Source organism: Sceloporus undulatus, chromosome 1 (genome assembly GCF_019175285.1).
Source record: "Sceloporus undulatus isolate JIND9_A2432 ecotype Alabama chromosome 1, SceUnd_v1.1, whole genome shotgun sequence".
In the NCBI taxonomy this organism is placed as follows: domain Eukaryota; kingdom Metazoa; phylum Chordata; class Lepidosauria; order Squamata; family Phrynosomatidae; genus Sceloporus; species Sceloporus undulatus.
The window spans coordinates 57,122,794-57,144,343 of NC_056522.1; the positions used below are offsets into that span (position 1 = coordinate 57,122,794).

Genomic DNA, 21,550 nt, shown 5'->3' on the forward strand with positions numbered 1-21,550 from the left:
AGCGCCTATGGCAATTCGGCTTACGAAGGCTTTTCGGGTTACGAACGGTGCCACGGAACGAATTAATTTCGTAACCCGAGGCACCACTGTAGTTCACCAAGCTATTCTATCAACTGAGGCTTCCAAAGGGGGTTGGCTCCCTCTAGCGGTGGCCAACAGGCAATTTCTTTTAGCATATCCTGCCTGACAGAGCGAGAGAAGGAAAGCCAACCCGTTCACAGGATGTTCCCGCCTTCTATCGCTGAAAACCAACATCTCACGAAGGTGAGTCAATGTACGTATTTGTGCCTGTACATAGGCATCTTCCTGACTCAAGACATTTCTGTCTTATTCTGCAGAGTCTTGATGAATTCTGAAGATTTTATCCGTTATGTTGGTGCTGATAACAGAATTACTCATCCAGTCACAGAAGATCCCTGTGGCCTGAACCGTTCTAGAGTAAGTAGTAACAGTCTGAGTGAACAATTTTGTCATCTTATGTTTTGTTGTACTCTTGTACAGATTCAATAATTATGTTATTGCACAAAGGTATGACTTCTGCCTTGGTGTGTTTGTAGTAATAGTTTTGTTGTGGTTTGTATAGGAACAGTTTCCTATATCATTGCATTCTGGGGGGAAAAACAAGAATCTTTGAAACATCTTCTAGAGCGATGGGATATTTGAGAATTAAGATGCCTGAAGGAAACTAGAATAAAAAGTACCATACATGGGGGCTCTGTTCTGAATGTTTTATATATATCAATTTTGTTATATGGATTTCAATGCCAGGTGGGAAAGCCATATCCATTTTCAGGTATGGTGAAGTTTCCCATTTATATACATGATAAAATAGGCATAACATGTTCAACATGCATGATTATGGATGTATGGGTTAATGTGTATTTTCCAGATCACCATTGTGAATGATATGGTAGGTAAACATGGCTTGAGGGCAGCCAGTCATAGCTCAGGAGGGGCTATAAAGGGGTACAAGAGTACAACAAAACATAAGAGAACAAAATTGTTCATTCAGATTGTGGGTTAAAATAATTGTAACAAAACAGAGTTTGGTCTCCAAGAGAAGCCACACAGGAAGAAGATGACACAGAGACAGGGCTTGGAGTTGAGAGAGAGAGAGGTTGTGGATTCTGTCAGAGTTTGTATTGAAAAGAGAGAGAATATCCAGTCAGGAGGGAAAAATGAATCTGGTAACATAAAAGAATAGAATATTCAAATGTTCATGTCTTGTCTTACTGTGCTCCAGTAAACCTATACTTGTTGTTGTTTTAAAATGGCCATTGGCTTTCTCTGTCAAGCCTGATAAAGAGTCAGACTATGTATACCAATACCAACCCACTAGAGCAATACAGCCACAGGTCCACAGTGAAAGAATCACCCTGAGGCCAAATCCAAGAAGAGATTAAGAGGGGAAGAAGGGCAGGCTGAGTGGCAGAATCCCAAGGGTTGGAACTGTGGGGCCAGTCTGAGGAAGGGGATCTGTCACAAAATAATTAATCACAGTAGAGGGAAATAGTATCTTAAAATTATTTTGGTGTGTTTTAAGGGAAACATGTTTCTGTTTTTACAGTGAAAAGTCTAAAAACAATTCCTTCTATGATTTTTTTGTTTGTTTGTTTCCCTGCAGATAAGTTTTTGTGTATATACTATTCTGGGAGTTGTAAAACGTGCTTGTTGGCCCGCTTCCTTGGAAGAGGCAAAGGCTGGAGGATTTGTGGTTGGGTACATGTCTAATGGAAATCCAATCTACCGTAACCCTTGCTCTGTGCAGGTCCTGAAATTTTTCGACAACTTGCTTGCTCTTATAAGGTGGGTCAATGTAGCATATTAGTAAAAATAACATGTATAGTGGAACTCTGAAAAGCATATTTCACCTTTAAAGCTAGTGAAAGGATAAGCTAAAGCACTTTTCACACAACAGCATTATGATGTAGATAAAGGGGAAGGAATTCTCAGTTTTACCCTGCCTTTTCTGCATTTGAGTTCTGACAGGTATCTCCAAGGTTTGCTAAACAAATTAAACCAAGCCTTTTGTAGCATGTTTTCCTCCACTTTCAACTTTTGTCAAGCTGCTTTTGCTCTTTGGTATTGTGCATTCTATCCCTTCTCTTTAAGTCAGAATGGAAGCTTCTTTCACGTGCTAAGCTTCAGAATGAGTCTTCTGAAATTCAGTTTATTGGTAACATCGGTGTGTGTTTCTTATGCACCTTTGGGGGGGAAATGATCAAATTGAGATCTTACCTTCACTGATGAAGTTGTAATATCGGAGTCATTGGCAATAATCTTTGAGAGCTCCTGGAGAACAGGAGAAGTCCCAACAGACTGGAGGAGGGCAAACATTACCATCTTCAAAAAGGGAAAAAAGAGGATCCCAACAATTATCATCCAGTTAGTCTGACATCTATACCAGGAAAGATTCTAGAGCAGATCATTAAACAGAGAGTATGTGAATATCTAGAAAACAATGGCATGATCACAAAAAGTCAACACAGGTTTCAGAGAAAGAAGTCATGCCAGACAAATCTAATCTCTTTTTTTGATACAATTACCAGCTTGGTAGATGAAGGGAATGTTGTGGATATAGTGTATCTTGATTTCAGTAAGGCTTTTGACAGGGTTCCCCATGACATTCTTGCAAACAAGCTAATGAAATATGGGCTAGACAACGTAACTGTTAAACATGGATTTGTAATTGGTTGACTGGCCGAACCCAAAGGATGCTCAACAATGGCTCCTTTTCATCCTAGAGAGAAGTAACCAGTGGGGTCCCACAGGGGTCTGTCCTGGGCCCAGTGCTATTCAACATCTTTATCAATGACTTGGATGACAGAATTGGGGGTATACTTATCAAATTTGCAGATGACACCAAATTAGGAGGAGTAACTAACACCCCAGAGGACAGGATTAAAATTCAGAATGACCTGAATAGACTAGAAAGCTGAGCCAAAGCTAACAAAATGAATGTCAACACGGAGAAATGCAAGGTACTGCACTTAGGGTGGGAAAATGAAATGAACAGATATAGGATGGGTGACACCTGGCTGAACGAGATTACATGTGAAAGGGATCTGGGAGTCCAAGTAGACCACAAGTTGAACATGAGTCAACAGTGCGAAGTGGCAGCTAACAAGTCCAGTGCGATTATAGGCTGTATCAATAGAAGTATAGTGTCTAGTTCAAGGGAAGTAATAGTATCACTCTGTTCTGATCTGGTCAGGCCCCACCTGGAATATTGTGTCCAGTTCTGGGCACCACAATTTAAAAAGGATGTTGAGAAACTGGAGAGTGTCCAAAGGAGGGCGACTAAAATGGTGAAGGGTCTGGAAACCATGCCCTATGAGGAACGACTTAGGGAGCTGGGGATGTTTAGCCTGGAGAAGAGAAGATTAAGAGGTGATATGATAGCCCTGTTTAAATAGTTGAAGGGATGTCATATTGAGGAGGGAACAAGCTTGTTTTCTGCTGCTCCAGAGAACAGGACCCGGAGCAATGGATGCAAGCTACAGGAAAAGAGATTCCACCTCAACATTAGGAGGAACTTCCTGACAGTAAGGGCTGTTTGACAGTGGAACACACTCCCTTGGCGTGTAGTGGAGTCTCCTTCCTTAGAGGGCTTTAAACAGAGACTGAATGGCCATCTGTCGGGGATACTTTGATTGAGATTTCCTGCATGGCAGATGTTGGACTGGATGGCCCTTACGGGCTCTTCCAACTCTATGATTCTATATGATTGTACTGTATATCACATTATCATCAAAAGCTGAGGTGGGGAGCATGTAGTCCTCTAAAAAAAATGTTGATCTGCAACTCCAGTCAAAATGGTTCTCATTGGTATTATTGCCATGTGACTGTCTTCTGATACCTAGGAACATCTGGGAGATGGGCATTCTTAGACAGGAAAATGTTAGATGATCCATCTGAGTTGTAGTGGAATGCATATTGTTTTCTGACTAAAGATGGAGATGGAGTTAGAGAGCTTTTAGATAGAAGTGGGGAGACCCATAAGTAACAGGTTATGCTTAGTAGGGTATTCACAGAGTATTCTTGTTTGTCTCAGTATCATCCGCCAGGCATGAAACAGCAATGCTAAGTAAGGGATGTGTACCCATAGAATGGAATAATAGAAATTCACTTAGAAGCCTCCAGTATTTATGGTTTTCAGGCAAAAGGTAAATCTCTGATCATTGGTTAGGCCCACTTAGAGTTCTGTGTGACTTTCTAGCAACTTTCTAGGAAAGAAAAAAAGATCAATTGTAGGCACTGGAAAAAAATATAACACCAGCCTCTGGCATACTGGAGGGAAACGCCAGTGGTCTCCCACACCAGGTAGCTTAAGAAGCACTCGTCTAAAATATCTGGAGGTCATCAGGCTAGTGATATGTGATTTAAACTCTTTCAGTGGCTGAAAGGGGGGGCAGTGATTTTACAAATGCATTTTATAAATAATTAATTGGTCACAGTTTGAGATGGCTCCCTTGATATTACTTGTTAGACAGTGGAGCTCTTCTGTAAAAGCAAATAATGTAAGTAGATTAGATGCCAGCCAGTTGGTTGCTTCCTAATTAGAGCAGCTAAATGCCTCTCATGGGGTGATTGAGGGACTGTGAGAGTTGTCAATCTAAGAAAAACTTTTTTAGATGATGGGGGGGGGGTTTCTTCCTCTTGTACTCTCACATTAATATTTCCCATGTAGGAGAGGGTGAGTTAATCTTTCTGGCTGTAGACCAAAGCATAGATGCTCAGGTTATCAGTTGAACAGAGATGAACAAGCAACAAAGACAACAAAGGAGGGAGTTATTAATATATTATGGAAGAAATCAGGGAATTTTGGCAGAGAGGGTTGGCTTAGTAGAATGCAAGAAATCATTAGAGGCTGCATCAGATAATCTGTGAATAATCAAAAAGTCAAAAGTCAAGCCCACAAATGTGGAGGACCAACTGTAGTTAAATTAGCCTCAGCTCATCAAAAGTGGTGATTTTTCTTATTTCAAGTTTTTTGGTCTCAGTGTGTAAGAGTCTATAGCTCTGCCTGAATATTATACAGATCAAGGTGAGCAAATCAGAGGTGATAAAATGGATTGTATCACTTGATACTAGGTGGTAGATTACATCTTGCATTGTAGTAGTAGTTCAGTAGTTGGATTGTATCTTGGAAGATCCAGGTTCAAATCCCTACTGAGCCATGAAACTCAGAGTGTGGATTTGGGCCAGTCACAAGGTCTCAGCCTGACCTATCTTTCAGGATTGTTGGGAGGATAAAAGTAATAATAATAATAATAATAATATTGATTTCTATGCCGCCCAATCACTGGGAATCTGGGCGGCTTATAACAGAGGGGATAATAGATGGTTAGCAGTGAGGAAAGCTGCCATATGGTATTCTTCCATGCAAAGTGATGGTGGTGGTGGTGGTGGTTTACATGGGGAAACATTCCAAATTGATTCTCTTTCTTGTTGTATTTTTAAGTGGTACATTTTCACTCTCCCAGTTCATCCTTTGGCAAGTGCACACCAGCTGAGTGTATATGCTACAATAAAACTATTAAGTGCTGCTCACCTGAATTATGTACGTTCTTTCTTTTTAATTGCACAATACCAATCTATTAAAATTCTAAAGAATTTGTATTGTGACCATTTGATCCTGAGTGGATGCAAATAGGTAGTGTTTGGCCACAGTACATGGCTGCCATCTAAGACTGCAGAAGGGTGATCAGAATGTCAAGTAAATGGTTGCACTTGTTCTTCTTTGAGTTTCTTGCATGGTACCTTGTGCTCTGTGTGACAGATGAAGCTGTGGATACAGCTAAAAGTCTGCACGAAGGTAAGTTATATGTGTAAAGCTTTCTTTGCTGTGTCTTTGGGAACATGACCATTTAATTGTATATAGTCTTCTTTTAATTAGTTTAGACCTTTGAAAGCTTTTTTATGTAAGGAATCCAACTTTGGTTTTGGTCTAATTATCTAGCAGGCTGCTTATTTGCATCATTGTGGATGTATCTAGTATGTTCTGTTGCCTTGTGTACTTAGAATACATACCTTATCCTTTAGTACAGGATGAGAAAACAGTGGCACTTGGGCCACATGTGCCCCCAAGACTATTTTGAGGCCCCTAGGGGCCCTTGCAAGAAAAATACTTAGAAGAACAGAAGTAGGGAACAGTTTGGTTGTTTTTCCTCTTCCTCCATATGTAGCAGTTTTAGTATTTTTTTTTCACAAAACAAAAGTCTGTCCTGAGACTAAAGCATCTGGGGGTGGAGAGTTTAAAACATGGCAAAATGATCCCATGTCCCATAGAGGAAGCAGGGTGGAGAGTAATATTTTGATTTTTTTTAAAAAATTGTTTGGCAACAGATTGTGGCCCTTTGGAGTCCAATGAGGGGCCTACATATACTCTAGACTTCATGTTTCTGTAACCACTTCTCTGCTTTTCTTTTGTTGCGGTTTTATTTCCTTAGAAGATTCTGACCCAGAATAATGGTTCCTTTTGTGCATTTGTGATACCCTTTCTGCTTACTCATTATCACCTCCTGCGTCTGTGATCTCTGTATGCTGTAATAGAACCAATCACCCTGAATGGCAAAACAAGACTGTCTAGTTCAGGGGTAGGCAACCCTTTTGAGCTGGGGGCCGGGTTGCTGTCCCTCAGACAACTGGGGGGCCGAAGCCAAAAAATAAATAATTAAAATAATTTTTAAAAAATTAAATAAATAAATAAACTGGGACAAATGTAGGACAAAATTTTCAAATGGAGGGCACTTTTTAAATAAAAAATGGAGGACACACGAAAAAATTTGCTGATTTTTTAAAAATGTTAAGATAAATGCATGTTTCTGAGGCTTCTATAGACAATTGCCCCACCATGCTCCTCGCGTGAGACGCCAAAGGCCCCGGCGGCAATCGGCGGCAGGACCGGGCTGGGGCCAGTCCCAAGGCCACGCCGGGCTGCATCCGGCCCGCGGGCCGCAGGTTGCCTACCCCTGGTCTAGTTGCTCTGCAGCCTATAGAAACTATTTCCTTTTCCTTAATGCTCCCCTGTTAATGTTGAGAATGTGCTGAAAGAGCAGCCTGTGACAGTGGGTGGGGATGTGAGAGAAAAATACTTTTTAAGGTACCGTAAACAGGTAACAGGTTTGGGGAACTGCTGATGGCACCTTGAATAAGCTGCTGCAGAAGAGATAAAGTCATGACTTCCAGGCAACTTTATTTCTTTGTGCAATTTGTATTTTCATTCTGTTTCAAAAACTGTATATACATGTGGCCTTGAGAAATGCTCTATAGACTAGTGTTGACAGTTTCCTTATAATTATTACTATTTGTTGGTAGTCTCCCATCCAAGTACTAACCAGAGCTTCTAAGATCAGAGAGGATCTGGTGCCTTTAGTGTATTTAGGCTTTTATTACATGTTAAATTACTGTTACAAATCTAATGGGTGTTCCCAAGAGCAGTAGCAAATAAAAGGACCATGAAGTATGGATGAAATAATAAGATGTCACTGGCATGGAATGGTGCAGTAGCCCTGCTTCATGAGAGGAAGAGAAATAAGCCAATACAATGTTGTTATATTCTGAAAGACTTCTATTGTTTTCTAGTAGTCAATAAATAGCTGTCGGAATAAATAGCTGACTCAATACTATCAGAAATCAAGAGAAGACATCGGGGCACTATAATGTGGTACTTCTTGCTTGAGACTTCTTTTCTGTGCCTAGTGTGTTGACTGTCAAATGACTTTTAATGTGTTAATCACTATTTCCTGTTCTAAAATTCTGGTCAGAATTAAGGGTTGATAGTAGGGCTAAAAGATTTATTTCTTGACATATGGAGCAGCAGCATTATCCTAGTGGATAATGCATATGCTTCCCATCTCCTAGTACAATTCTGATTCCAAGATATGTTGCAAAAAACTCACCTTACTGAATTTTATTCAATCCCATTATAAGAATACTGAGCACAGATATTCCCATACTCTTCAGTATACACCGCACAGAGATGAAAGTGACCAAATCTCTCCTTGACTAGCATGTATCATTGTGGTTCTCCTGATAGCTGTCTCAGCTCTGAGCTGGACATATAATAGTGTAGAAAAATAAGATTATAGCATTAACCATGCATCCCATGCCACCCCTTCTATTATTGATGTAATTACTCTAATTTAGATACCATACTCTATCTTAAATCTAGCTCAAAAGCCATCTTAGCTAAAGCAGTAGACTTCCAAAGAGAAATAGTACTTGTTAAAACTCTACAAGGAGAAGCTGTTTTAAAACAGGAAAAACCAATTCAGTAAATGCCATTTGGCTTTCTGAAAGGGGTTCTGCTTGGCATATTGGGATGTATGTGATCTTTAGGGGAGCATTTTCCTGTACTTCCAATAGTTAAGGGTTTTTTTGGGGGTGATAGAAATGATAATACTATAAAGCCCCTAATAAGGTGCTTAAAGGCTTAGCCAAAAGAAGTAGTTACTCTGTCTTCATAATATGATGCTTCTCCTTTCTTGCAGCCTCTGTTAGCACCTTTTGACATGAATGGGCAGTTCACACCTCAGAGCTATTCTTCCAGGCTCTCTGCAAGCTCAGGCAGACATCGCTGCATTGGTTGCACTTTGGTCACGTTCTTGAAGGTTTTCTTCACAAGTCTAGAGACTTCTTAATATGAAAGCTGAGACTCTGGCGAGCAATTGAAAGGCCTGCCCCCACCACCCAGCATCCTAGTCTTTTGTTCCCCCTGCACCCTCATACTGTGGGGAGACGCTGCTCTAGGGGGAGACACTGAGTTACCCTTGATCACTTCTAGCAGCAGGTACAGTGGCAGTTTTGGCGAAGGCTGTTGAGCTGCTTGGTGACAGAATTTGTGCTGTATGCAGTTGCCGAAGCCCTGAGTGGAGGTCTGAGGTCTCAAAGGAGAGAGGTAGGTGAGACAGAGACCCTTCCCCCCACTCAGATGATACATCTAGCTGGTAAGAGAACCTTGTTTAGCCTGGATGGCAAGAGAGGAGTCACCCTTGGCTGAATGGAGGTCCCTCCCTTGCAGCATGGTGTGGTCAGTGCAGAGATGTTCTCCTTTGCAAGGGGGCATCTCTGTGACACACAGCTGCATAAAGCATGTGGGCATATGAATAAGCTGCTGCATTCATCCAGTGCCACCTGCCATTCTAGGGACTATGACCCATCCTTAAAGGAGCAGTGGGAGTCAGGTCACTGCAGCCAGCATTCCAGAGGGCTGAGATGAGGTGAACAGAGGGTAACTGTTGTGCAGAGCAGCTGATACCCTCTACACAGAGTGGAGTCTTCTCCAAATCCCCAAGGAATTAGTGTTTTTCTTGGTCAGGAAGGGGGATCCCATGCACAAGTGCTTGGTCTCACCTTCCTCCTCCTCAGATACAGGAGCTGTTCACAAGCTGAAGGTGGTTTCCCACTGCCACGTGGCTGGTTGGTACAGCTTTTGACTGTGAAATATACCATGTTATCTTCCAGGACTCACAACAACCTGTATACACCAGAGATAGTGGCTAAATTGGGAGAAAACTTTGCAAAAGCCTTAGACATGCTGGAAGTGGAAAAGAATGCCATTTTAGGTAAGTACTCATTTCTATTCATATTACTTTAGCAATCATGTGATGTTTTAATCTTTACAGTTGATGCAACCTTTTAATAACTGACAAGAATATGCATTTATGTTATTCATGTCAGAGGAGAACAAATTTGTCCAAGCTTTGATCAACTCTTTAATACCTGTTCTTCTGTACAGTTACTGCCCACAATTGAGGCACTGGAAGTCAAGATGAGTTCGATGGAGATGTTTGCTGCTTCTTTTTCCTTTAATGATTCCACCCCAAGCATCTTACAAGGGTGATCTCTTTCAGAAATATCAGCTAAACCTCCCTCATGTAATCATAGTTAGCTCAACTTTCTGATTAGTACTCCAGCTCAGCCTTGTCTGTTAGTAAAATAACTTAGTAGGAAAGATCATCCACATCCTTCAGCACCTGAGCTGTATAAAATGCATCAGGAATAAGGATTTTGGGGCTCAGCTAGTCAGTTTTAGGTCCCAGAAAAAACTTTGTTCTAACAGGAAACGTTGGGGGGAAAGCTCAGAGAGGGCCAAAAATGTGAAGACGTGCCCCCGGAGCATTTGAGGGCAATTTTTTTTTTTTTAATGAGTGGTGCAACCCTCCAAAGTCCCTTCAGGGGCCAATGGAATTTTTAACCTCCCAATTATTGCCAGACCCTGGAACAGTACTATACACTTAAGCAGGGCTGAAGAACCTGAGGACCTCTGTATGCTGAGGAATCATTACTCCTGCAATTTTTCATAATTGGCCAGCCTTGTAGAACTGATGGAAAGTGGTATCTGGCCACAGTTGAAGGATCTCTAGTTCTTCAGTCCTACTCACTTTCCCCCCACTAACAGCACTTTCCCCCCCTCTCCTGCCTTTTAGCTTTTAAAAATAGCAGTATCTGTGTTCCAGGATAGAGCTTCTCATACTGTCTTATCTCAAGTCACAGACTCACAGGTGTTATTATTGTTGTTTTCTCCAGTGTGCCAAGTACTGGGACCATGTGTGTGTCATATCTTGATATTCACACAGGTTCTTGCAAATTTGCCACAGACCAGCAGCCACTGGATCAAGGACCAGCTTTGGATAGCACTGGTCTAGGACGGTTTTCTCCTACCTAGTGCCTTCCAGATATTGTGGAATTCAGCCTCCAGATAGCTCAACCAACATTACTATAGGTCGGCAGTTCTAGTCTCAGGAGGACACCAGGTTGGAAGAGTATGATGTAAATCAGACTATCCTGAGTGGCTATTTGTTTTTTGTGGTCCATGGACGTATCCAAACAGTTTCATTATAAGATTCCCAGTAATGACTGGCTCACCTATTAACTGATTGTTTGCCTCCAGAAGTGAGTCTCTTCACTGATAGCATTTCTTCTTCTTAGGCCTTCCTCAGCCTCTGCTAGAACTTTATGACTCTCCTGTTTACAAAACAGTGGTGGAAAGGATGCAGGGTTTTTTCTGTACCCTGTATGACAACTGGTAAGAATTTCAGTGATTTCCCATATAATTACAATACACTGCAGCTACCCTAATAGCCAGGAGACATTTAAAAAAAACTCCCGGGATATGCAAAAAACAGAGAAATTAACAGAGAATCAGTTTTCATATCCTTTCACTACTACAGTCTTGGAGTAGTGGGATTCTTTTTCATGAAAGCCTGCTGCATTAGCTAAGCTTGAAGAGATGTCAGTTCTAAATTCTTCCTTGATCAGGCGTTCTGATGTTTTAAAAATATATTCAAGTTGCTGCCATTAATGTGTGTATATACAATGGGTATATATTTAGAATTAGTTGCTTCTCAGTGGTGAGATGAAATAACAAATTCCTGTTTGTAGGTTATAATTCAAAGAGGGAAAAAACATACCTTGCTGGCAAGAGGAAATACTTCTTCAGAGTGGATACATTTGCTTTTGTAAAATGTGCTGATGGCCACCTACCTGGGTGGCTTTAATTGCAGTTTGATAAATTCATGAAAGACTAATAGGCCGTGAAGTCATTATAGCTATATTTTGTCTTCTAGTACTAGAAGTAGCATACCTTCGTATGCTTGCTAATGGGAATAAAAAATGAGAGGATGCTATTAACCTCATATATTATGCTATTCTCATATGTATCTAGTTGTCCACTATAGGAATGGGATCCTAAACTAGAAAGGCCCTTCATTTGGTCCAGCCAGGCTATTCTGATTATTTATATTTAGTTCATACAGTCGACCCTCTACATTCATGAGGGTGGGGGGGTGCAAGACCCCCATGAAAGTGGGAAAACTGTGAATACAATCACTGCCACCAGCCCCCTCTTGATTCCTTAGGCTTCTGTATGAATGTGCACAGAGCAGCCATCATTGCCCTCACCCTCCTCCCAAAGCCCTTCATGTTCAGAAAGAAGGAGAACCAATGATGGTCACTGTTGCCACCAACCCTCTCCCGAAGCTCGAGACTGGTCTCTTGGCGGCAGCAACAATGATACCTGGGGCTCCTCCATCTCAAAGACCAAAGCTGTGCTGTGCATCTTCATGTACAGAGGCAGTATAAACAGTTATGAAATACTGAGGACAAATGTGAGATAGCTTATAGTGTCATATCATGCTTGTCAACTTTCAGAGATATTTGACTAATTGTTGGAGACAGATGACTAAGCTGGGTGGACTTGGTCTGATCCAACATAGCAGTTCTTCTTTGCTTAAAATAAGAAGTGAACACACTCATTCCTCTACAGCAGAATATCTGCCAGCTTTCATATGAATTGTTTAATTTGTTCAGTCTAGACCAGTAGTTCTCAACCTTCCTAATGCCGCGACCCTTTAATACAGTTCCTCATGTTATGGTGAACCCCAACTATAAAAGGAGCATTGTCTCAGTTCCTAAGACCAATGGAAATATGTGTTTTCCGATGGTCTAAGGTGACCCTGTGAAAGGGTCATTCGACCCCAAAGGTATCACGACCCACAGGTTGAGAACCACTGGTCTAGACTATGCATTTTGAATTGCAGTTTCCATATTCTGGGGAGTGCTGGCTCATCAATGCAGCAAGATTTTTACAGTGTTGAGGGTCTAGCAGCTCTGCTACTCAACTCTGCCTTTGTCAATCTTGACAATATTCCTGACTACAGACTGCGTCCTATGCTTCGTATCCTTTGTCTACTATTTACTGGTAGGTGATTCTTCTAAAATTGTTTTGGCTTTCTCACAGTGCCTTATCAATCAAAGAAACAAGGAGAGTGTCTGGTTAACACAGGCGGGGTACAGACCACCAGAAAGAGGCGGCCGGGAGCCGCCTCTTTCCCGTGTAGCCATGTCCCAGCAACCAAATTGCATGGCGCAGCTACGCGGAAAGCAAAGGAGTGCTAAAAAGCAGTTCCTTTTAGCGCCACCACAAACTGCCTGCGGCGACGCGAGCATATCACTGCTGTGTGGGTCCATCTGGACCCCATGCAGCAGTGATGTCATTGCTACGCACGCCGTATATACAGTGCTGTGCAGCGATGACGTCCTGGTGACATGCTATGGTTGCGGGGCATCTGGAAACGGCACCCTGAGGCAACCCTAGTATGTCACCAGGACGTGCTAAAGGGCCCGTCTGTCCAGGGCCACAGATACTTTTGTAACTGACAATGTATATCATGAATTATGGACTACTCAGAGAAATAAGAGGAAAGTATCATTTTCAGAGTTACAAGAGAGAGTAAGGAACAAATATTTCTGCTAGCATTTCACAGCAATCTCAGTGGGAAAAGCTCAATCCTTCAAAGTGCTGGATGTGATCTATAATGCCTTATGTCAGGGGTAGGCAGCCTGCGGCCCGCGTTCCAGATGCGGCCCGGCAAAGCCTTGGGACCGGCCCCAGCCCGGTTCTGCCACCAATTGCTGCCGGGGCCTTTGGCCTCTTGTGCGCAGGGGCAATTGTCTATAGAAGCCTCAGAAACATGCATTTATATTAACATTTTTTTAAAAAATCAGCAATTTTTTTCGCGTGTCCTCCACTTTTTTAAAAAAAGTGTCCAACATTTGAAAATTTTGTCCTACATTTGTCCCAGTTTATTTCTTTATTTAAATTTTTAAAAAATCATTTAATTATTTATTTTTTGGCTTCGGCCCCCTAGTTGTCTGAGGGAAAGCAACCCGGCCCCCGGCTCAAAAAGGTTGCCTACCCCTTCCTTATGTGATCTATAATGCCTGATCCACCATAGCAGTTCTTCTTTGCATAAATTGAGAAGTGAACACACACTTCCTTCTACTGCAGAGCATCTTCCAGTTTAAAAGATTATCTCAGTGGCCCTATTCTCCCTAAGCCGCTCTGATAGCCTTTTGGCTGAAGAGTATAAACAATTATTATTATTATTATTACTGTATTATTATTATTATTATTATTATTATAATGTTCCCAGACTTTGAGATCTTCAGAGAAGGCTTGGATTACAATCAACACATTTTCTGTCCAGATTAGATTTCTGGCCTTGTGAATTTTGCCTGTAACAGTGGTGTTATGAGGACAAAACTTAGATTTAGGAGCTAGCATGGGGGAGAGAGAGAGAGAAGTTGAAAACATTGTTTCTACAGTTGCTTGTATGTCCCCTGCTCTGAAATTTCTGGTAGTCAAGTTGCTCTGCTGGCTTTTTAAAAGAAACTATTAAAGGAGCACTGTGTGCCAAACATAAAGAGTTACACCTTTTGGCTGGTTGATTTAATGATTTGCAATGAGGAAATGGTGAGGCTGATATGTGCTGTGTAATTTCTTTAACTAGTTCCACACAGGTATATTTGTGAAACCCTTGGTCCTCTCCTGTCCATCTGAACACTATGAGTCTCTTATCTGTCCTATACTTGGACCACTCTTCACCTACTTACAAATGGTAAAAAAATTGAGAGGGTGGTGGTGGAAGGGAGGCTGAAAGATCTCTATCATTAACTGTCAAGATAACAGAACAATTAAGCCAGGATTTTATTTATTTTTTACCAAATCATTCATCTTGAGTTAAAAGCAGTAAACTTGCTATGGACATGCCTAAACATTTCCTGGTAAGGATCCCTCTGCTACAGATTGGCCACTATATTTTGTATATACTGTAGTTTGCAAAACTTATGACCCTGAAGCATGTGTGTGAAGGAAAGAAAGGAAATAAGTGTACTCAGTGACTAGTATCTTCATACGCCAGGTGTACTTAATTGGTAAAGACCTTCATAGTCCTGCCGAATCATTCATGATGCAGCCAGCAGAAGGAACCTGCAAACCCTTCACATAACGTGATGGAGTGAAGGAACTATGCCATATCACCTCCTTACATCTGTTCCTATTTAGACAGAATTGGTACACCCTCTTTATAATTTATAATTTCATCTATGTTATGATGCTGCTGCTGTTTTTCTTTCTTTCAGAGGCTGTCCCAGAAATGGCAGGTTATCAGCCAGAGAAGTTTGCTTTGGTAAGTATGATGGCTTAAACAAGATGAAGGGGACTGCTGCTGCTGTACTATTATTTGTTATAGTAATAGTAATAGCAGCAACAGCTGTTCTGTTGTTGTTGTTTGGTAATAATTTATCTTGCACCTTTCCCCCACAACTGAATCTCAGCAAATAAAACAAGTATAGTACTGTATACATGAAAATGCAAGGTGTTATAAACTTCAACTTGCTGTTTGCCCATTACCTCCTATATGAAGAAACTCATGAAGTTCTGAAGCAGCATCAGCAACACAGTAACACTTTCTAGGGGGTTACCCATCCAGGATAAAAGAGGCAAATTAAAACGCTTTCACCTGGTACTCAAGAAGTAAGACATTAAGCCACCTTCTTGAGGAGAGCATTCCAGAAACAGTGCCACAGTCTAAAAGGTCCTTTCCCCAGTCATGTCCTACCTAATTTCTGTAGGCAGGGACATTTGATGAAAGAAGAGCCTTAAGAAACTATCTTAACTGTCAGGCAGATTAATTTGAGTGCAAGTAGTCCTTTTAGCTTTTTTGTGGGGTTTTCAGGCTGTGTGGCCTTGTTCTAGAAGAGTTTTAGCTACTAGGATTGCAAGTCGTTCAGGTCTTCAAAGATTAGGAGCAACACATTGAATTGTTCTTGAAAAAGGCCAGAAGCCAACTGTTGTCTTATTTGGTCCCAGTCAACAGCCTAGCAACTATATTTTGGTACAGTATTGATCCTGAACACTGCAGTCCTATTCAGAACAGGCTGAAAATTACTGCACAGATCAAACTACTACTGACATTACCTCTTTCCATTTAGCATCATGTGCTTCTTAGATATACACTGGTACAGTATGCTTAAATTTATCTCCATATTAATCAGCAGTGATGAGGACACAGCAGAGGACAACCCAGAGTCCCAAGAGATGTTGGAGGAGCAGTTGGTTAGGCTGCTCACCCGAGAAGTCATGGATTTGATTGGTGAGTTGGCATGAAAACCTTTGGATCATCTGTGTGTCCCTGGATAGAAATGTCACTAGGATGATGCTAATACTGACACTGTAGGATCATAGTGCTTTGTGGGGCATAACTATACTTTTGGTGCTTTTAACCTTGTTTTTCATGTTTCAGAAATATTTTCTATCATAGTGCCCAAATTATTAGGATAACTTTAGGTATAAATGCCACCTAAATTAATTTCAGGTAGTGTTTGTCAGAAGCTTATGATTTCAGAGATAAGCAGATTGTCAATGGCAGATAAGATTCCCCAAATGTCTCATAATAAAAGAGTGTGGAGTTTGGCGCGTTACAGACCGCCCCTTAGGGGCGGCTTGTAGGCGCACCTTTCCCTGCCGGATCGGGGCCTCAGTGGCCAGAGCGGCAGCCGCTGAGGCCCCAATCCGCCACTTTCCAGGCTGTGGGGAGGCGGCAAAAGGCCCCTTCCCCGCAGCCTGGAAAGGGGTGTCCTTGGGGCTTCAAGCCCCAAGGACACCCCGCCACGGCGGGGAGAAGGAGAAAGGGGCCGTTTGGCCCCTTTCTCCTTTGGTCTGCTGGGCGCCAGCTGTCTGAAGGCTGCGCCCAGCGGACCAAACCAGGAAGGAGCTCCGAAACGGAGCTCCTTCCGGGGTCGCGGAAAGGGCGCCCTAGGCGCCCTGCCTCGACCCCAATACGTCACAACCGCGCCGCCTCATTTGGAGGCGGCGCAGTCGTCACGTATTGATGGCGGCGGCCGTGTGGAACGGCCGCCACCATTTTGTGCGCACGGAGCGCGCGCTAGGGTTAGGACGGTGCGGAAGCACCGCCCCCTCTTAACCCTAGTACATGCTCTGCGCGTACTTTTTAGCCCGTCTGTAACGGGCCTATGTTCTGTAGCACATTCTCCATGCACATATGGAGAATGCAAGGCCAGACAATCTTGGAGGCAGCCATTGAGATATAAGCACATGTGTAAAATGCAGTTCAGGGACCTCTGAAATTCTGCAACAGATACATGGAGATTCCTTAGCTGACAAATTGAACGACTTCTCAAAGAGTACATTGTTAGAAAACCATAGGCCTAAATAACTGCCAGTGTTGTCAAAATGTGATCTTGGTCTTTACCACCTGGTTTCTGAGCCCTAACCACATAAACGAGCAATATCCTCAGTTTCTACAGTTTCCAACATGTTTCAGATCTGAACCTTGCCATCCTGATGGTTCTCGAGTTGTCTTAGAAGGAATAATAATATACCATTTGAAACTGTTTTGCACAAATGTGAACATCATTCATGGGTTATCATGGAGGAACAATCCATTGATTGGGTTATTCCCTTGTGTACCAGCTGTAACAGCTCACTTATAAACATTAAGCCCCTTCTTTCTCTGTCAGTTTTTATGATCCTGCCATACCAACCAGACATGTTTGCCCTTCACTGTCAAATATAAAAGGAAATAGTAAGGAGATTGCAGCTTTGTTAGGATAAAAATGGAGAATAGAAATATAGACATAAAGACGGTATTGCAAGGGAAAACAAACAGTAAGTATCAAGACAAAATCCCCTTGATGGCAGAACAGTTTATAAGGGGACAAGAAAAAATGAGAAAAAATGCCCCTCAGTTGGCTGCCATCCCGTCTCTGAGGAGGAGATGATATTTATTACATCAAGTAGAGCTGGCATGCAAGAGAGTCGCTGCAGAGAAAGTTAAAAAGCAGAAATCCAAGGCTAAAGAGGCACAGCCTGTGATAATTAGAAAGCAAAAAGACAAACAAAGATAAGCCAAAACTTGAGTCAAAAACAGAATATCAGGTCAGAAAAAAACGGTAACAGTAGCAGCCAAAACTCTAAAGGTTGGTTCCACCTGTCATCTTGCAAAACAGGATTCAGAAGTGATGGGAGGGGCTGCTTCAGAATAGAGCTCCTCTGTACGGGTATGCTCGGTATCTTCTGTAGCAGCTTGGGATATGGTGCATGACCAAGACAGAGAGGATACTCAGCAGGCTCACACTGAAGATGCACAGCAGGTGCTTTTACAGAGCATGCCATGGGAGTTTATGGACTACTTAATGAAAATGTTTAAGGACGTGCCTACTCAAGCTACTTCTGTAGGGCAGCAAAGGCAGAGTCAGACATAGGGGAGCACAAATACTGAAGGCCACACAAAGGACTGAACTTAATGGAAGATCAGGAAGTTCAGCAATGTACAGTGGAGCCTCGATATCCAGGGGCTTGCCACCAGCAGATTTAGGCCTTTGTGGATGGCAAACCCCATTGTCCTCATTGGCGGCACACACATCACATTGCCAATAGGGACAGCAGGATTTGAGAGCCTGCATTTTTTCGTATCCACGGTGGGGTCCGGAACTGATCCCTTGCGGATACCAAGGCCTAAGTGTAATGTGAAGGAACAGAAAATACAGTGAATTTTTTTTAAAAAAAGGATTTAACCTATTTACGTGAAATAATAAGATTAGGTGATCTTCTATGCCAACAATGTGCGGTTTGATATCAAGAGGGATAACAGTTGGATTTGATTTATCGGGGGATTCCCCATATCCTAAGGGGAATGTTCTATTTGTTTGCAGGCATTCACCAATTCCTCACTATCAGAGTGGAAATAACTATTTGATCCTAGCAAACCTTCATCTTCCACAATTTAAGTTGCTAGGTCTGTTACGTGTGCATGGACTTCGTTGGAAGATTCCAATGAAGATTCCAAAGATTCCAGCTTTCTCCAAGGAGATTCTGTTGACCAACCATGTGTTTTTTGCTCAACAGAGGATAAACATTCATTTAACTCACTGGGTTCGCAAGGAGCAGCCATATAGGGGGGGAAAGTTGAGATTTTTGTTTGAACTATCTTCCTCTTTCTCGGTGGTAAATCAAACACAGGTGGAGAAGAAATTGCCAATTCTTTACAGGCTTTCCTTGTGAGGATCATGTTTCCAACAGGAGACATAGCTGGATGAAGGAAGGCAAGACTCTGTGGCTGACTTGGCCCTGATGTTGGGAGGCAAAGAGTCAGCTTCCCCAGCACAGCATCCCTCAGCAGGTCCTCCTGGGATGGGGGGAAGCTTTGAATCCTTATCAGCTTTGGCCACACCCCTCTGGCTGCAGCTGCTCCGTTGCTGGTGTTGAGAAGGAAAGAGTCAGCTTCCCCAGCACAGTGTCCCTCAGCCCATGAAATAATAAGAGAAATTGTATGTAATGAATTTAGTGCATCAACTCCTATTAAAAAAGAGCAGTGCAATGAAAAATGGGCAGACAAATGAACTTAAAACCACAAACAATAAAAGAATGTAATGAATTGGAAAGTACAAGGCAAATGAATTCAAACCCACATGAAAAAACAAGTAAAAGTGGATTTAAATAAGGTGTGGCAAGAAATAATAAAATGCATGACAAACAAACAACACAATGGAATAGAACAACAAGATGAAAGAGGAGTTTACCATACAGTAGACCATACAGTAGTATGGTCTACATGGATACCTATTCTACGACAAAATTAAAGTTAACAAAGAATTTAGTAACCATCTCATAAGGAAAGCAATATATCACGTGTGGAAGAAATTAAAAGAGAGATGGGTTACCAAAATTCCCTTATGGGTATCCATAAACAAAGCTTTTTTTTAGGAATGAAAAATTGGTATGCAGGAAATGGCTAACATATGAAGATTTAACTAAATTGGAAAATAATCAAAGGAAATTAAAATCAGAAGAAGAATTATACGAAGCAGGATACAATTGCAATTTGTTTACGTATAGAAGATTAAAAGAAAGATATAGTCAAGACACGAAACTTAATGGAATAGGGAAGGGCGAGACAGAATTTGAAAAGATCATTGCACAAGAAGGACCACGAGAAATTTCTAAAATCTATCAATTACTTCTAAAACAAGGATTAGAACAAGAAAGTATAAAAACTTGCATGGTTAAGTGGGCACAAGACTTTGGCCAGAATATTCAATTGGAACAATGGGAAAAAAATTGGGAAAAGAGAATCAGATATACTAAAAATTACGCAATCCAAGATAATTTGATTAAAATGCAATTCAGATGGTATCTAACTCTGGAGATAATTTCTAAGATGTCACATAATACCCAAAATAGATGCTGGAAGTGTAAAGAGGAATTAGGAAATATGATTCATTGTTGGTGGAAATGCAAAAAAATTAATAAATTTTGGATGGAAGTACACCAAAAGATACAAGAGGTTCTCAAAATTAGTACAAATAAAGGCCCCAAAATATTCTTGTTAAATATGATTGAAAATGAAGATTTAGAAAGGAAACATGGGAAACTCCTGTTTTACATGATTAGTGCAGCTAGACTGTTGCTGGCATCAATGTGGAAATCCGAGAAGGTTCCAGATATAGAAAAATGGACACTAAAGATGTATGATTACATGGAGATAGATAAGCTAACCTGTTTCATAAATAAAAGATTGGTAAATAAATTTAAGAAAGATTGGGAACCCTGGATATGTTATCTGAAAGAAAATGAAGGTGCATATACAGGTATTATTTTCAATTAATTTTTAGCTTACAATACCAATTTCACTTGTGATCAGGGGGAAATATGTAAATATGTGATATAAAAATTAAATAGAAAGTGACATTGTTAAAAACTGAATAGAATAGAAAGTGACAATATATGTAATTAGATAGACACGGCTCTGACAGAATTGAGGAAGGTTTTGGGAGAGGGAGAATTATCAAAGTAAATGGAAGTAATACTATACACGTAATTAATGTATTTTACTATGTGAAATTATAGATAGATAGATAGATAGATAGATAGATAGATAGATAGAGATAGAGATGAAAGAGGAGGTTCAGATAACACAAAAACAAAAATATACACAGAGGAGGAAGACAAACCAAGAAAGAGTTTTTAAAAATTTAAGCCTACAGATGAATTAGAAATGGAGGAAGATCAAGAGTTTTGGCAAGAGGAGATGAGGAATGAAACAGACTAAGACACTGCTTAGGACTCTTTGAAACAGGAAGATGATAAGGACTCAAACAGACTGTTTAAACCAAAAACTTCAAAAATTTATTGAAAGGGGTGTTAAGAACTCCAGGATGCAGCAGGATTTGTGGTACAAGACATTACTGCAGTGGCAGTAGCTAGGCACTCTTTATGGTTACATCATTGGGGGGGCAGACCAGAAATCAAGGAACAATTTAGCTTATGTACCATTTAGGAGTAAATTGTTATTTGGAGAAAGAACCCTAGAGAAAGTTCTTGTAGAAAGTACCCATAAGATATAAGTCATGCCAACTATAAAAAGATGTAAGTTTGCTAAAGGGCCCTTTTGAGGAAGAAGAGTTGGTGGATCAATGGATTACAGATGGTAAAGGTAATAGTAATAAAGGTAATAAAACCTATTATTATTATTATAGTGAAACAGACCAAGAGATCAGTTTTGTAGACAAGGACCGAATTCAAAACAGCAGTAAAACAGAGGAGGTGGAATATTATAGCTTCCTAATCAATTATGAAAAGAATCAGAGCCAACAACATGAATAACATAATTAGGAGCACAGATATATACCAGATATATCTGGCCCTATTAGAAGAGAGAAAGAGCAAATTGAGGGATGTCAA

General features: G+C 41.2%; 1 protein-coding gene across 2 annotated transcripts in view; it reads left to right on the plus strand.

Moving 5' to 3' along the window:
• The window catches only part of XPO5 (exportin 5), a 75,807-nt gene that overhangs the window by 46,204 nt on the left and 8,053 nt on the right, over positions 1–21,550 (plus strand). Inside the window, exons 19-26 of one of the 2 annotated variants that reach the window (XM_042452212.1) lie at positions 339–438; positions 1,625–1,806; positions 9,469–9,569; positions 10,936–11,032; positions 12,546–12,682; positions 14,308–14,405; positions 14,929–14,975; positions 15,847–15,941. In XM_042452212.1, the coding sequence (XP_042308146.1) occupies positions 339–438; positions 1,625–1,806; positions 9,469–9,569; positions 10,936–11,032; positions 12,546–12,682; positions 14,308–14,405; positions 14,929–14,975; positions 15,847–15,941 (857 nt within the window). Of the gene's footprint in view, positions 1–338; positions 439–1,624; positions 1,807–9,468; positions 9,570–10,935; positions 11,033–12,545; positions 12,683–14,307; positions 14,406–14,928; positions 14,976–15,843; positions 15,942–21,550 lie in introns of both variants that reach the window. The other variant, XM_042452205.1, reaches the window with a different exon arrangement.